The sequence below is a fragment of the Medicago sativa genome, chromosome 2 (genome assembly GCF_051527215.1).
Source record: "Medicago sativa cultivar Bolivia chromosome 2, Bolivia_mono, whole genome shotgun sequence".
Lineage (NCBI taxonomy): Eukaryota > Viridiplantae > Streptophyta > Magnoliopsida > Fabales > Fabaceae > Medicago > Medicago sativa.
The window spans coordinates 51750678-51763924 of NC_140750.1; the positions used below are offsets into that span (position 1 = coordinate 51750678).

Consider the following 13247-nt stretch of genomic DNA (forward strand, 5'->3'; position numbering starts at 1 on the left):
CCTGCAGAGAGAAAAAAATCAAAACTGTTATTCTCAAATGTTTACCCAAATGCTAGAACATTTGGCACAAACTTGAAATGATCATGAATTAGAATCAGGGTCACAAATGTCCTCACATTAAATTCTGAGACAAACACTTCTATGATCCCTTGCCTTCCTACATTATTTTCTTTACTACTATAGACATCAATACCATTTTAATTCTTATATTTGGATTCATTCAGTCAAGGTTTCCTTTTAAGAGAAAAATATTGTATATGGAAATCTGTTCAGTATTTGATATTAATTTTTATCATTATTTAAAAAAAAATTGGTTGTATATAGTGACACCTTTCCTTGCTCTAAGATGCTGGATTTTGACGTCAGTAGATGATTTAGATAGACCTTCAACTTCATGTAAAATAAAATACTGATAGAAATTCAGAAGGTAATGTTGAATTAAATAGGTAAGAGTATAAGGATTCTTATGTTTTAGGAGTCATCTTTTATTAATTGTACTAACTAGTAACTACTACCTAGTAACTAGTACTTCACTAAGAAGAATGACACAATAATGCAGAGCCGAATTAGACATAAATTAATCGTTATTTGTCATTCTTCCTATAATAGTATTCAGAGCCGAGTTGGTCCACAATATAAGCATTCTTATGTTTTAGGAGTCATCTTGTATTAATTATGAAATTCAACTTTTAGTACCTATAACAGTATGGATTTGGCATTAAAGTAGTGGTATTCAGTAAACAGTTTCATCCTATCATCAAAGTCTGTCTGCAATATGTTCTGGTGCCATAAGCAGCTGACATGCCAACCTGATCCAAATAACCGTAATTGAAATGATTACATTCGAGAAAACACTTGTAAGGAAATCATCCTGAATACTGATATATTCATAAATTAAACTAACCAGAACCTGTTGAGAAATGCATCAGACGCAAGATGTTTGCCACTATTGTAATCTCCTCCTGCTTCACCAATCCATGATTTAGCTGAATTATCTGAACTTTGAACTACATTTTTAAGGCTGCTGAATGTGCCAGCAACTCCATCAAGATAAGTTGGATTGAGAATTGTTTTCGACTATGTGTTCATCAACTCCTGTATGTAATTAAGTAGCTTTCTGTTATAACTGAATTCAAAACATAGGAAATTTTTTATCCTGTTTTGTTAGAACATACCTGGTCCAAGGTTATAAATGTGGTGGGTGACCAGACCACATTCGCCCAATTTTCTTAAGAATTCCGTACACCAATTTGCATCATAGAAGCCTCCGGGTGAAAGGACTAGTGGCTTTGATTCAACCTCTCTATTGAACTATGTTTCTCAAGATAGCTACATCATAAGCATATTGAGTTACAGAGACACTTGTTCCAGCTCCATCTCCACAGAATCCGTTACCCGCCCAATAAAAATGTTACTTCCATTTTCAAACTAGAAACTTGAATATTTTTGTGTTAATTTAAGAGATTATTTTCTCCTTATGATAAGAATAAATTGATTGGTTTTACTCTATTTTATCCTTCCTAATTTTCTTTGTTGAACTTAAAATTTCTATGCCGGCTTGAAAATCATGTTATGGATGACATTGTGGTTGGTGACATTACCAACCACAATGTTACAAGTGTACAAAACAACAAAAAAATCTTGTGAAAGAAAAAGAAGAAAGCCACATGTGACATTGTGGTTGACCAATGTCACCAACCACAATGTCACATAAGTGCTACCCGGATCTATGATGTATAAATTTTTAGAATCAAGAGTATTAATAATCTTCCTATAGAACTTGTGAGGATAACTTCAAGGGAAGGGAAATGTTAACCGGTGTCCCGAGGCACTGGTTAAGGAGACAAATATAGTAGTATTTTATATTGAAAGTTGTGCTATCATTGCATTAAAAGCTTAAAAAATGTCTTTTTCGCCTTAAAATTTCCATTTTTAGCTTCCTTAATCAATGTTCCGGGGGCACTGGTTAACATGACCCTAACTTCAATAGTCAAATAAATGCTCTCTCCTATTTTCAAAATTGATATATGTCACTCCCTTCAGTTCTATTTATAAGAAACATTTGACTTTTTTGATTCATTGTATAAATGATATATTTGGTCTATATTTTAAACAAGATACATCAATTACTCAATGAATCTAAAAATTTTTTTTTTTTTTTTTATAAATTGTACCGGATAGAGTATAAATTCAAATGTCTGAATATTGAGCCACTATTTAAAATCTTTAGATCGGGCACTGATGTAATACTCAAAGAATTTATGATCGACATTATTAAATGGACTCAAGCCATGTCATTACTTTTGTTTGCCACATAGGCCAACACTCCCCCGCATATGATTATTTCCACTCCCCGCATATGATTATTTCAACAATGCTAAGTAGAATTTTAATAGAAATAATCAAATTGTTGTGATATTTAAAATACGACCAAAATAAAACGTGTGTTTGTTTTAAGTTATATTTGTTGATTTTTAAGAATAAAATGATAGAAATATATATGACTATATTTGTTACAAGTTTAATAAATTTTGTTCCTGGGTATAAAATGTTTCTTAGAATAAAAAAAAAAATTCCCAAAGAAAATGGTGGGAATAAAGTTCCCATGGAAATGAGAATAAATTTATATGTAGTTACCTATTATAATTTCTATTTTTATGGTTCCTTGGAATATTATAAAGTTAACCAAACATATTTTTTCTAATAAAATTCTCATTTTTATATTCCAAGAAATGTTATTTCTAGCAATAAATTTGATAAACTTGAAACAAACACATCCTTACACATCTCTTATATGACATAAGAGACCAACCATGTGTGTTATATGTCGGACCCACTCTAAAAAAATTCACCTCAAACTCTAATGGTGATAAGTGACAATCCTTAAGAAGTAGAATTGTATGATCATCTTCGTCAATTGTCATTACCGTTTAAAAGAAGTGACCTAATATGTTGGAAAAAAAAAAGAAAAAAAACACAATTGAATTTTGAGACACATCTATTCATTTTTCCTTATTCTTGTCCAAATCTCATTGATTAAATCTGTTGAAGTTGCATTGCAGTCTTATATTTCCAAATGTTTTTGAATTGATAAGAGATATATATGTGTTTCTGCACCATTATCTTACAAGCTAGTTTTTGAGAATAAACTCATTCAACATGATTAGGAGTAAATCTTCCTTAAAAGTGGTATATGATAAAATTTGCTGCAAATTAAACAAAACCTAAAGCAAATATTTAAAACCATAGAGCTTTATTAAGTCTTAATTTTATATTCAACTACTTGAAGTGACTTAAAACGATGGACAAAAAGTTGGCGGTAAACACCGGCATAATATTGAGATAATTGGTAACATAATTCTCCATTAGGTGTAAATCAAAGTTTAAATCCTGAAGTCATCTATTTAGAAAACAGTTCAAATCATGTATGAAAAAAATTAAATGTCCCTTTGTCAGCTTAACGATTAGTCAGCCAACCGTGAGAATACCTTTTGGTACCAATTAGGAGTCAAATATCTTCATCAGAGTGTTAAAAACCTAGTACTTTATGATAAACAATTTGAACATATGTTTATGAATGGGAATAATCTTCATTGTAATCCCTACCTTGCATACTTGTTTTGTAAATGTTTATATAGAATCAATGTAAATTTTAGATGATATTATAACTATCTAAATTCCGTTAAATAATCTTTTATTGAACACTTGAAGGTAAAAAAAGTTTCACATTTGATGAGATAAATGCATTTTACTAATAATAATAATAATAATAATAATAATAATAATAATAATAATAATAATAATAATAATAATAATAATAATAATAATAATAATAATAATAATAATAATAATAAAGGGACATAAAAAACTAAAGATAGAAATATTTTATTGAAACACATGTATTAATGTTGCAAAAATTTAATGATTTATGTTTTCAAAACAACTTTATTTTAGGGGAAATAGTCACTTTGGTCCTTGAATGAGTGACGAGTAGTCACAATAGTCCCTCAATGTATCGAAATAGCAAAATAGTCTCTGATTGTGCACTTTGTTAGTCAAAATAGTCCTTGATATTAAAATATTTCGTTAATATTGTCATATTAGTCCTTCAATAGACTTACTTATTGTCATATTAGTCCTTATACGTACTTACTCATTGTCATTTTAGTCCTTATATCAAAAGAGTTATTGTGAGTATTAAGGGGTTATTTAAGTTTTAGGGACTATTTTGACTAACAAAGTGGACAATCAGGGACTATTTTGAAATTTTGATACATTGAAGGACTATTGTGACTACTTGCTACACATTCAGGGACCAAAGTGACTATTACCCCTTTATTTTATTATTTCTTTGTTTACCTCATTAACTTGTTCCTTAAACTTGTGTCTTTAAGGTACAAGGTAACATAACCTTAAAATAAATAATTAACTAATCAATTTTAATGAACTCCATAAAGGATAAAATGTTTAAAAGAATCTGAATTTGATTAACAAATTTTAATCAAACATTACTTCTCATAAAATTTCAGATATCACGTCTCCCTTTTTATAGAATCAGATGACTATGAAAAAAAAAATTTTTGAAAAGCACTAACTAATTAATGCATGAGTACTATTTTACGAAAAAAGCATACAACGTGGCAAAAATTGAAATGTGAGCAGCAGTGTAGCTAAAAACAGAAAATCGTGCTCAGCAAACGTGTTGTAGTGAGTTTTCATTTCAGCATGACTGACTGACTAGTCTTGACCCATTTTCATCAACCACTCACTCACAGTAAGTCTCTCTTTCAAAACTCCATAGCCATGCTATGTTGATGACTCTATTCTTCGCCGCCGCTGCATAACATTTCCACTGCATGCTTTCCTCTTCTTCCTCCATTACCCATTTTCAATTTATATTTTCAATTTTCATCATCTCTGTTTTCAAACTAGGTATAATGATTTATTTTTATGGTTATTTATGGTAACATTACTTCATTTATTTATGATTTCCTTTTAATTTGTTGCAGGTGAAGTGGTGAACACCAGCTCAAACTGATACTGACACACACAACTGCGAGGTCTCGGGTTTTGTTACTAAAATGCCACCTTCACATACACAACGTTATGGTGAAGAAGAATTTGTTGGAGATTTTAAGTGGGGGAACAAAAGAGGAATCGGTGTGAAAAACAAAGATACACAGTTCTATGATTCTTTTGTTTATGATGGTGTTGAGTATTTTCTATATGATTCTGTTTATTTTTACCATACCGATCATGTTGAAACTTCCATTGGTAAGCTTGTCAAGATGTACGAGACTAGTCGTGCAAAGATGATAAGAGTTGTTTGGTTTTTTCGTCCTTCCGAGATTCGTAATTTTCATAGAGGTTATAAGCCGGGTTGGAATGAGTTGTTCTTGGCTTCTGGGAAGGGAAAAGGTCTTTTTAACGTCAATCTGCTGGTAATTTTAATTCATTTTTATTTATTTATATGTATCACTGACACTTCTGATGGAAGACAACAAGTGTCAGTGTCTGGCCTAGACACTGACACGCCATGTTATGGAAATAGCTTACAATAAGCACTTACATGTGATAAGAGTTTATCCTGTAGTTGCAAAATAAGTTGTTTATCCAGACATAGTCTTAGTTGAATGTGGTGTCTGAATGTTGGTGGTGAAAATGAAAATAGACTGAATGCATATAATGAGAGAGATATATCTTTGGATGCCATCTATATTATAGACTGAATATGCATTCAACTAAGAGTTTATGCTTTAGTTGCAAAATAAGTTGTTCATCCAAACCTAGCCTTAGTTGAATGTGGGGTCTGAATGGTTGTGGTGAAAATGAAAATAGACGGAATGCATATAATGTTTGTGGTGAATACTAGTTTAACTTGGTATGTTGAAAATGGTTCTTGTGCAACCTTTTGGCATTAGCTGAAATTGTTATTCCACAAAATGATTTGGTTAGTGATAATGTAACTATATTCATCATTGAAAGCTATTTTTTGACATGGTGAACTAAACATCAGCTCAACAACTTGTATTCTTGGTAGCTAATAAAGTAAGGATAATGAGGATACCGAGATTTGAGAGAAATTTGAGAGAGGCGTACGAATAAAAGCAGGTGTATTTGCCTGCAGTCTGAAGATACTAGACTCCTTTTTGAAGATTGTGATGATTACAAAATCTGGTTCTTTTCCTTTTATAAATCATGTACTATGTTATCTTATTGAAGATATACATAAGTGCTTATTGGAATTCATTTAGATGGTTGGATTAGCGTGTTTAGTAAATTGGTGTAAATTGAGTTTTAGCTAACAAATTTTGAATATCTTCTTTTGTGAAACTCAGACATTATCATTCTGAATGGTAGCTTTGTAGTGTGTAAAATTTGATATAGTTGAAAAGTGAGTTCGTCATTTCACACAAAGTTAGATTGATGGTGCTATTTCCTCCATTCAAAATCTATTTTCAGGAATCGATTCTTGGAAAATGCAATGTTGTTTGCACTTCAGAGGATAAGAGAAATCCCAAACCATCTGAAACAGAGTTAAAGAGAGCAGATTTCGTTTTCAAATGTACTTTTGATGTTGATAGGTGTGTAATCGATGATAAGTTTCCTGATAAGATTGATGGAGCTGAAGGTAAGTTATCCATCTCGTATATCTTTGTCTTCTATCTTCATTGATTAAATTGGACACACCACACATAGTAACTATTTGACCTGTTCATATTGTACATTTGCTTGATTTTTTAAAATATGGAAGCGTCTCGTTGCTATTAAATATCATTCCCGGTTACATTAGTTCATTGTCTTGGTGTTCTGCAGTGGAGCGGTTCTTTAATAGGAAGGGGGCAAAAAAGACCAGTAATGATCTACTTCTTGAGACAAATAAAATGCCTAAGCAGATAAAAAAGATAAAGATAAAGATGAGAACTTATGAGAATATTAAAGATGAAGTGAAAGATGAGGTTAAGACTAAGACTGCTCCTTCTGATATCTTGCGTTGGAAAGTTGAAGATAAAGATGAGTTGAGAACTTCTGAGAATGTCTCGCTAAAGATAAAGATGAGAACTTCTGGGAATTTAAAAGATGAAGTTAAAGATGAGGTGAAGACTAAGAGTAAGACTGCTCCTTCTAATATCATGCGTTGGAATGTTGAAGATAAAGATGAATTGAGAACTTCTGAGAATGTCTCGCCAATGAAATCATTAGATTCTTATCCATTTAAAAAGATGAAGATCGTAGAAGAGAAGTCAACCATTGGTCATAGTAGCTACTCCCAAATGAAAGATGAATTTGATGAGAAGGGAGAATTTAGTCATGATGAAAGTGTCAAACCTACCAGGAAAGTTACTGAGGTGACTGAAAGGCCTAATGCAGTAAGTTTCTAAAAATCACAACGGTAATCATAGTTTTGATTTCTTTCTTTTTTCTGACAGAATGTTTACTGCTTTCTTGAAAAAATAATCCAAGTTTAGGAGCTAAACTTCCATTTGTCTAAATTTTGAGACCAATCATAGACTTTATTGAGAACCTTATATGGGATACAGCATACAACTATCCATTGTACTGTGCTCTCCAAGTGTGCTTGTTTCTCTTCTTCCTTACCATGACAAGAATAAAACAAATAAGAAATTTTTTGAAAATAAAATCTTATTAATTTTTATTTTTGAACAAGCCAAAAAAAATCCTATTAATATTAATAGAGGTTCCATTGATAAGGTGAGTGAATTGGATACATTATAGTTTATCTGCTTGTTTTGGTGTGTTTAGACATTCAACAGAGCAAATATTGTTAACATATGAAAGTTTAATCATCATTATATGTTCATGATTTCAAAATGTCCTTTCTTCACTTGATAGTTGATACCAAACCAATGATTTAACTTTACAATATGAGTTCTGAAGCAAGATAAAAAGATTGGGAATGTTGGTGGTAACAAAAACAAAATTCACAATTATAACTTGAAAATGTGGTTTCCTGTGCGTGTGTGTGTGTGTGTGACTCCAGTCACTGCTCTAATCCTTTGCTGACCCCCATATTTATTGTTGCAGGAGAAAAGAAAGTGGTTTAAGAAAATGGTGAGGCTTTATTTCTTTACTTCTATTAAGGATTCTTGGTTCAAGTTTTGAGCAACAGCTTGAATTTATTAGCAAATAGCTTTTATTTGTTATTTGGACTCTTGAGCTTGTAGATTACTTTGTAATTTTCTCGGTCTAGCATCTAAATTAATAAACAGTTTCTTTTACCTTTTCTTGTTTCATTCCTTTTCTCATGTGCTGCTGATTTCTTTTCTATTTTGATTATTAAAACTAAAGTTATATTAAGCAGGATGTCCTTGTTTTACATATAGTTTTTATGTTTTTTCTTTCTTTTATTGAATTTTGATTGATATTATCAGGTTTTCTGCTACTTAATTGAATTTTGATTGATATTATCAGGTTTTTTGCTACATAGAATGTCTGGCATATTAACCTGTATGAGAAATTGGTTTCCACGTGAAACCATTGAATCACTCTTTTATTTAGTAATTAGTTATTCAATTAAATTTTAATAAGATAGTTTTAATTTTAATCGCTTTGTCTACATCCTTGTGGTTTTGATTGTAAATTTACCAAGTTATATAGAGGAATAAACTCAGTTGTAACTATCACCAAATGACAATTGTATGCAACCACTTTACAATCTTTTTGGCCTATATGCCATGAATGAATATGACCTAGGTTGTTTAAAATCAGCCCAGTTAACCCTATTTGGATTTCAAAAATCAGTAAGAAATTCTGTTTCTGTACTGCAAATAAAGAAGAGTATTGCATAATAAAACAGAATGAAGTTCCTGTTCAATGAATATAGTATGGATTCCTATTCTTATCCGTGCTTCCAATCATATTTTCTCATAGTAGAATGTTTGTATATGTATGTGACATCCAAAGATCAACATGAACGGATAATTATGCCAGATTTATATATAATAATTTTCTTTGTAGCCTTGGGAAGAAAGACTACAGAAAGCTCAAGAGTTGGGTACCCTGGTTTTACTGAGTAATCTGGATCCTTCCTACACGTCGTTTGAAGTTGAGGTATCTAGGATCCAACCTTTTCTCCGGTTCTAAATCTAATATAGTTTTGGAAGTACCTTTGATGCAATAGAGTTTGCAAAATGTTGTGTGGGATTGTGTCTTGTGGATTCATAATCGTGTAATTGAAACTTAAATGGATATGATGGATGTACCCATCTGTTGAGAGATGAATTACTTCACCCTAGTACTCTCTCCACTCTATTATGTTTGTTAGTTTATATATTTACCCCTATAATTATTAATGTCATAGGAGAGAAAATGTATTTATGCTTCTCAATGGTACATTAAATAGTGACATTTTTGTAAAGAAATCTTTAAAGCATTTGGAATTTTGTAAAAGGGACAAAAAAAATAAGTGAAAAGGGTTTTTATTAATAGATACGGAGGGAGTAAGGAGTTTGGGTTCAGATTTTAATTTAATGTTTTCTCCATGTCTAATTGTCTTGTTTCTTATTTACTTTTCTTCACTTGTTGAGGACCTTGTTTGGCATGCATTCAAAGAAAAGGTTGAGGCAAGAATGATAGAATTGAGCCCGACGTCCAATCCATACTATGGTACGTACTGATTTACTTTTATTAACTGCAAACTATTTCATGTTTCATTTTCATTGTTGGTCTTTCATTGTTATGATGGAAAACATGAAATTCACTGCTAATGGTAATTTTCTGTTGTTAGATCATCAATTGACTGTTTGCTCATCCACCTGCAGGTAGAGCATTGGCTATTTTCAGATCAAAAGATGCAGCTGCAAACGCAATATCAGAGTTGAACAGGAGATGCCTTATGCTTGAAGACGGGAGGTATTCCATTTATTGCTTTCTTTTTCTCTTCTGCTTTGTCATTCTGTTCCGCTCCAGAACTTGAATAACATCCAACACACCTTGTACCTCCTGAAAATATTATAAAGTAGAAAACCTACAAATATGGACACTATGTATGTCCCAATTGCTGTGGTATAGTTAAGCAACTATGAAAGTTTACGGTTGTATTGTACTCGAAAGTTCGTTCAACTTATTGATTGTAGAGACTAGATGTTAGAATAGAAAATCCGACTTGAAAGAATGTAGATAAATAAATGCACAACAAAATGATTGGCTGTCAATTGTACACGTCTCCGACGACACATGGGCTATAGTAGTTTTCTTTTATGCAATTCTTAGACTAGAGTAAAAAAAATTGTTTTGTGTTACTAATAGTAGCCAGGATCGAGTGCTGGCTTGTAGGTTCTTACGATTCTACGTGCCACGGCACCTCCACCGTGCTTCCACTTCACTCCGGTTCGTTTTTGCTCTGTTTTCCCCTGTTTCCTCTGTTTTTCGCTGTTTTCCCCCTGTTTTCTCTATTTATTTATTTTTCTTGCTTGTTACTGTTTTCCCTCTATTTTCTCTATTTTTTTGCTTGGTTCCTCTGTTTTTCTTCTATATTCTATGTTTATATCTCTCAACTCTATCAATAACCTACCGATCCTACCTACAAACCGTGTTACATTCCTCGTTTTTACGTTCCTTCACCAGCCAACCAATCCTACATAGGATCTCGATCCTGACTACATTAGGGCAAGTAAGAGCCATACTCAACACTAGAGATTCAAACCAATGTTAACCTGTCATTCTGGAGCCTTGAGCTTGTAAGCTGAATGGCTTTAATAACTATTAGTGTCCTAATCGTGGTTTCCAGGTCAGAGAACTTTAAAAGATAAGTTTGTAGATGCAAACCACATAAGATTTTCTAATTCATATTTGAAGTCATCATAGAAGAATGGTTGAGTAACTTCAGTTTATATTTCTTCACAATTTTGTTAACAAAATAAATAACAGAAACAAATATTATACAAACCATATGCATTCTTCCTTTAGCATGTAGTCATGCACCATCTACTATTGCAATGGAAAAAAGTGAAACATCTATGATTATTAGATAGCTCTAATTTTCTTTTATGCAATTTAAGCATGGCGTGATTATTCTATGTATATAATGTTTGTAAGTTTCCTGCAGGGTTGTCACTGCCAGGATGGGAACTGTAAGAGATTCATCCAAGCAAAGCACATTCATTGGCCATCTGTCGATTAGTAGATCTGCACTTCACAAGCAAAGAGAGATGGTAGTTTAACTCAACTTGCTGACCAATTAGTTTTACCACATACTAGAAAATATGATTTACAGTGCCTTATTTATTTTTTATAGAGAAATGCTGTATCGACATCACATTGTTCACAGCCCAATAATATTGAATACGCAATGGCTATTGAATGGACACTCCAATATGACAAGTCTGAAGCATGTTGGAAGGCCTTATGTGAGGTGCGGCATTTTTATTTTTTTTTTGCCAATGAATCCTCTTCAATCTTGTTGATCAAACTTCTTTTTGACTTGTCTTGATGGTAATCTGTTTTCTTTACAGAAACAAATGAAGGAGATAGATGATGTGAAGAGTAAACTTAGAACAGACAGCATATTATTTGAAGCCTCGTAGTTAACTCATTCTTGATGAAAGATAACTATGCATTTACAATATATACTTTTCTTCATTTGCAATCTAACAGAATGCTGCGAATTTTGGCAGAGAAACATGATTTAGCTGTGTTTCCGTAGATACAAGGAAACCACTCGTGTTTCAGCTGTTTGTCCATTTTGTTCAATGTTAGTTCATTTCAGACCAAAAAAGAAAAATGTTAGTAGATTGTATTCTGAACAACTTGATTGCAAATTAATATTGCAATATTTTCATGGCAATTATTGAAATGATTCTTCTAAATTGGCATGTTTTTCATCATATGATCTGGATTGTTAATTTTCATTCTTCCTCCCTAGTTTTACCAGCTTCATGGTATTTCCCAAGCAGAATGTTTCTTCAGAGATAATGTTTTTACTATGACATGTGGTGAGAGACCCATTTGAGTTTTACCCGATAAAAAAGTGAGTATTAAGAAATGTTATAAAGTGTTTTTAGCATTTCTCCCAAACAATTAAGCGAATTCTTAAATGAAATGCCCAAAAGAATATACAGATCAAGCTAGCGTGAAAAAGGAGGTGGTTTTACCTCATATCCCTGCATCTCTACCTTTACCCCAACAATTAGCCTAAACTTTCCAAAATACCCTTGGCTTTAACAAATAAAACAGAAGCTTAGTTAAATAATGATTTTATCCCCTCATTGTTTTTTGTGGTAGTGTAGCCCCTCTTTGTTTAAATTCGAAAAGACAGTCACCCAATTTTTTTAATATTTTTTACCATTGAATTTGAGGTTTATTTTTACCGAATGTGACGATGATTATTTGTTGTGAAGTATGATTTCTTTAGGGTTTTTAAATTTTCTTCATTTTAAATTTAAATTTTTAAACAACACGAAAATGACATAGACAATTAAAAAAAATGAAGTTTGATCTAAATGTGCATTGTCGGTACAGGTCGACAACTTGTTCATTATTCAGCTTAGCACATTAGTGAAGTTAAACTCTTTTTTTTTTAAGAAGTCAAAAGTTACACAAAGTTTAAATTAACCGAAGAGTACATAAACAAAAGGAAACAATACAGCTAACCAATGCACATACACAACAAAGGGCTACACCACCAATTATGGTAATCAAAAGCGGAATTACTCAAGAGAGCTTTAAACCACCTAAAAGATAGAAGCTTAACGCCATCAATAAGCGGAAGATTGATAGCTGGTTTATTCGAGAAAATTTTTCTATTCCTGTCCTTTCAGATAGTCCAAATGCAAGCACACCAAATCATAACCAAAATATAACGTTTCATATGAAAAGTGTCGCCAATGTGAGAAAATTGTAATAAGTGATCTAGAAAATTATGAGGATAAACTGGTGCAATTTCTAACCAATGACAGACATCATACCATAAGGAACCAAACAACGGGCAGTCCAAAAAAAAAGGTGCGTTGCAGTTTCAATATGACCACACTCGCTAACACAAAAGTGATCATCTTGTGAAACAATATGCCACTTGAATAGATTTTCTTTAGTAGGAACTCTATTGCGTGATAATCTCCACACAAACAAAGACACCTTCAGAGGAATAGATTGGTGCCAAATGAACTCCGGAGATACGACGTCCTGATCGAAAATCTCCCTGGTAAGGTTTACATACACACCACACACATGAAACCTACCATCACGCTCGGGAGACCATATCCAACGATCAGATACACCAACCTGCA

At 32.3% G+C, this 13247-nt stretch overlaps 1 protein-coding gene across 2 annotated transcripts; it reads left to right on the top strand.

Moving 5' to 3' along the window:
• The first annotated feature begins 4650 nt into the window (after positions 1-4650).
• Positions 4651-11828, top strand: LOC146948740 (protein ANTI-SILENCING 1-like). Of its 2 annotated transcripts, none has more exons than XM_085744932.1 (11): positions 4651-4774; positions 5010-5441; positions 6463-6631; positions 6817-7370; positions 8047-8073; positions 8980-9072; positions 9549-9627; positions 9783-9873; positions 11069-11174; positions 11258-11374; positions 11475-11828. In XM_085744932.1, the coding sequence occupies exons 2-11, from the start codon at positions 5082-5084 to the stop codon at positions 11544-11546; spliced, it is 1668 nt and encodes a 555-aa protein (XP_085601058.1). In that variant the 5' UTR covers positions 4651-4774; positions 5010-5081; the 3' UTR covers positions 11547-11828. The 2 variants fall into 2 exon arrangements, with proteins under 2 accessions (XP_085601058.1, XP_085601059.1); XM_085744933.1 differs by having other exon boundaries at positions 4705-4932.
• Positions 11829-13247: the final 1419 nt, after the last annotated feature.